Source organism: Oncorhynchus gorbuscha, unplaced genomic scaffold (genome assembly GCF_021184085.1).
Source record: "Oncorhynchus gorbuscha isolate QuinsamMale2020 ecotype Even-year unplaced genomic scaffold, OgorEven_v1.0 Un_scaffold_969, whole genome shotgun sequence".
Classification (NCBI taxonomy): Eukaryota; Metazoa; Chordata; class Actinopteri; order Salmoniformes; family Salmonidae; genus Oncorhynchus; species Oncorhynchus gorbuscha.
This window is the reverse complement of record NW_025745709.1, coordinates 30667-35000: the sequence shown is the minus strand read 5'-3', so window position 1 is coordinate 35000 and position 4334 is coordinate 30667. Positions and strand designations below refer to the sequence as shown.

Sequence of the window (4334 nt, the reverse complement as noted above, 5' to 3'; positions counted from 1 at the left end):
ACTCTTTATTGTCAACGAGCTGGAGAGGTCACAGTCAAACGTAGATATGTAAATACCCGGTCTGAAGTGAGCTGTGAACGGGCCTTCCTTACATAGAGCCTTATTTACTGATATCTAAACCTACATAAACATGATTCACTGGATCGGTTCACACGTGTGACTGGCTCCGTCTCTATCTTAAAGAACATATTCTGGGTGTTCTGACAGATGCCCCTCCCCCTCATCTCTTGACCAGACACAGACAGGAACCAAGGATTGTTTAGGACACCAAAGATAAGATGCACAAAGTAAATTTCATTCATTTTACATTCCATTCTTTTATTATTTGTGTGATAACAATAATTACATGTTAAAATAAACACAAATCGCCTTACAGCAGGTTAATAACACCATTAAGAAAACAAAACAAAAACACACTGCAGCCCACTGGGCAATCTGGGATCCCCAATTCCCAAGCAGGGATTCAAACCAAGTTGCAAAGCGTCCAGTCTGGTTTTGGATAATTATTTTTTAGCAACAGTGGCAATGAATTCTGCAAGATCAGTCACATTAGAAGAGTGATCTGGGACAAAAGTACAACATTCATCACCAATGATTGCATATGTGCCCCCTGACCTGCCAAAATATAGTCAATGACCTCTCTGTTTTGAAGAGCTAACTTATGCAATTCTTTCATTTCCCCATTTAATTCTTCCTGGGCATTTCGAGTAACATTGCCAATTTTCTCTCTGTGTGTTTAGAGATGTATCAAATTTGATTTAACGCATATGAAACTCCATACCCAGGGAAGAAAACACCCTGTTAAGGCCAGAGTATTTAGGTCTGGCCTCCCCTCAGGAGGGTGGCACAGTGTTACAACCTTGCAGAAGAGTCATTTCAGTCTCTCTGCAGTCTTCCTGTGCACATCTTTGTTTAATAAAACGATACAGAAGTTGTTCAGCTAATCTCTTGCATCCATCACAGCCTGAAGGAAGGGAGGAGCAGTTCCCCCCTCTTACTGCTCCGCAACCAAGCAGAAGATTAGATTAGTAATTTTATTGAGGGGATCTAGTCTAGATTAAACCTTGTAGAAAGACAGTTGTATCATGTAGAGGTTTCATTTAGATCTCTCTGTTTAACCAAATACACTGTTTGTCTTCAGCAGGTGAAAGACCAGACTCTCACAACAGGAAGAGTCCTTCAGACCCAGAGAAGACCAAACCCTCAAAACCACACCACTGCTCCCAGTGTGGAAAGCGTTTTACCTGGTTAGGGAATTTGAAATCACATAAGCGCACACACACAGGAGATAAGCCTTTCCACTGCTCCCAGTGCGGAAAAAGTTTTACGCAGTTAGGGAACTTGAAATCACATGAGATGACACACACGGGAGAGAAACCTTTCCACTGCTCCCAGTGTGGAAAGGGGTTTAGACACGCAGGGAACCTGAAAGTGCATGAAAGACGACACACTGGAGAGAAGCCATATAAATGTTCACAGTGTGAAATAACATTTTCCTCATCCGGGGACCTGAGAAAACATGAGAGAACACACTCTATAAAGAAGCCTTTCCAATGCTCTCAGTGTGGAAAGAGTTTTACCCAGTTAGGGAATCTACAAAAGCATGCGAGAACGCACACAGGGAAGAAGCCCTACCATTGCTCAGACTGTGGAAAGAGATTTACCCAGATTGGGGACCTGAAATCACATGAGCTGACACACACAGGAGATAAGCCTTTCCATTGCTCCCAGTGTGGAAAACGTTTCCCCCGGTTAGGGAACTTGAAAATGCATGAGAGAATACACACAGGAGAGAAGCCTTTCCATTGCTTCCTGTGTGGAAATAGTTTTACAGAGTTAGGGACACTGAAAAAGCATGAGAGGACACACACAGGTGAGAAGCCTTTCCAATGTTCCCAATGTGGAAAGAGTTTTACCCAATTAGCGAACATGAAAAGGCATGAAGGAACACACACTGTAGAGAAGCCATATCAATGTTCCCAGTGTGAAAATACATTTTCCTCATCAGGGGACCTGAAAACACATGAGATGACACACTTAGTAGAGAGGCCTTTCCAATGTTCTCAGTGTGGAAAGAGTTTTACCCTGTTAGGGAATCTACAAACGCATGAAAGAACACACACGGGAGCGAAGCACTACTGCTGCTCAGACTGTGGAAAGAGTTTTACCTGGTTAGGGAATCTGAAGTCACATGAGCGCACACACACAGGAGATAAACCTTTCCACTGCTCCCAGTGTGGAAAAGGTTTTACCCAGTTGGGGAACTTGAAGACACATGAAATGACACACACAGGAGAGAAGCCTTTCCACTGCTCCCAGTGTGGAAAGGGGTTTGGACATGCAGGGAACCTGAAAGTGCATGAAAGAATACACACTGGAGAGAAGCCATATCAATGCTCCCAGTGTGAAATGAGATTTTTCTCATCAGGGGACCTGAAAAAACATGAGAGAACACACTCGGTAGATAGGCCTTTCCAATGCTCCCATTGTGGAAAGAGTTTTACCCAGTTAAGGAATCTACAATCACATGAGAGAATGCACACAGGGGAGAAGCCCCACCACTGCTCAGACTGTGGAAAAAGATTTACCCAGATTGGGGACCTGAAATCACATGAGCTGACACACACAGGAGATAAGCCTTTCCAATGCTCCCAGTGTGGAAAAAGTTTTCCCCGGTTAGGGAATTTGAAAATGCATGAGAGAATACACACAGGAGAGAAGCCTTTCCATTGCTTCCAATGCGGAAAGAGTTTTACAGAGTTAGGGACACTGAAAAAGCATGAGAGGACACACACAGGAGAGAAGCCTTTCCAGTGCTCCCAATGTGAAAAGCGTTTTACCCAGTTAGCGAACATGAAAAGGCATGAAGGAACACACACTGGAGAGAAGCCATATCGATGCCCCCAGTGTGAAAATACATTTTCCTCATTAGGGGACCTGAAAGCACATGAGAGAACACACTTAGTAGAAAGGCCTTCCCAATGCTCTCAGTGTGGAAAAAGTTTTCCCCGGTTAGGGAACTTGAAAATGCATGAAAGAATGCACACAGGAGAGAAGCCTTTCCAATGCTCCCACTGTGGAATTTTTTTTGCCCGGTCAGGGACATTGAAAATGCATGAGAGATTACACACAGGAGAGAAGCCTTTCCAATGCTCCCTGTGTGGAAAGAGTTTTACAGAGTTAGGGACACTGAAAAAGCACGAGAGGACACACACAGGAGATAAGCCTTTCCAATGCTCCCAATGTGGAAAGAGTTTTACCCAGTTAGCGAACATGAAAAGGCATGAAGGAACACACACAGGATAGAAGCCGTTCCAATAATGTCATTGTGGAAAGAAATTTTCCCGGTCAGAGGACCTGAAATCACATGAGAGAATAGCGAGGCTGTGGTTCTGACTTTTTCTTATATTGTTCTGATATTTTTGACTAATAAATTGTGCTTTGGTTTATGCAACATCAAATCATATTGTATGTATGAAAGCTTCCTCTAAAATTGTTTTTGTTTATTCTTCTCAAGTCATGATCACATCTAAAATCAGAATATATATTTTTGTATGTGTATTTTGATTATGAATTTTGATTGATTTGAATACAAGTCCAGTGTTGGATATTGGTATTTCAACATAGATTCATAGAATTTGCATTTCTTGATTCTAACCTTGAAACCTCTTGAATTTGATATGATTTGGATATTACTGAAGAAATTTGATTGGATATATTTTTGGGATGTTGCTAATTTGAATTTGATTGGATACGTGATTTGGATAGTGCAAAATGTAAATGATAACAGTGCCTTCGAAAAGTATTCAGACCATTTGACATCTTGTTATGTTACAGCCTTCAGAAGTCAACACACAATACCTCATAATGACAAAGCAAAAACTACCCTTTTTACTTAAGTATTCAGACCCTTTGCTATGAGACTTGAAATTGAGCTCAGGTGCATCCTGTTTCCATTGGTCATTCTTGAGGTGTTTCTAGAACATGATTGGAGTCCACCTGTGGTAGATTCTATTGATTGGACATGATTTGGAAAGGCACACACCATTCTCTGTAAGGTCCCACAGTTGACGATGCATGTCAGAGTAAAAACAAAGCCATGAGGTCGAGGGAATTGTCCGTAGAGATCTGAGACAGGATTGTGTCGGCACAGATCTGGGGAAGGGTACCAAAACATATCTACATCATTGAAGGTCCCCAAGAACACAGTGGCCTCCATCATTCTTCAATGGAAGAAGTTTGTAAACACCAAGACTCTTCCTAGAGCTGGCTGCCCGGCCAAGTTGAGAAATCGGGGGAGAAGGGCCTTGGTCAGGGAGGTGACCAAGAACCTG

The 4334-nt window shown here is 42.4% G+C and overlaps 1 protein-coding gene across 1 annotated transcript in view; it reads left to right on the top strand.

Annotated features, from left to right (window-relative positions):
* Window positions 1-3889, top strand: part of LOC124019442 (oocyte zinc finger protein XlCOF6-like) — a 12366-nt gene extending 8477 nt beyond the window's left edge. Inside the window, exon 2 of the mRNA XM_046334787.1 lies at window positions 1142-3889. Within this exon, the coding sequence (XP_046190743.1) occupies window positions 1142-3306 (2165 nt within the window). The 3' untranslated portion in view covers window positions 3307-3889. The remainder of the gene's footprint in view (window positions 1-1141) is intronic.
* Window positions 3890-4334: the final 445 nt, after the last annotated feature.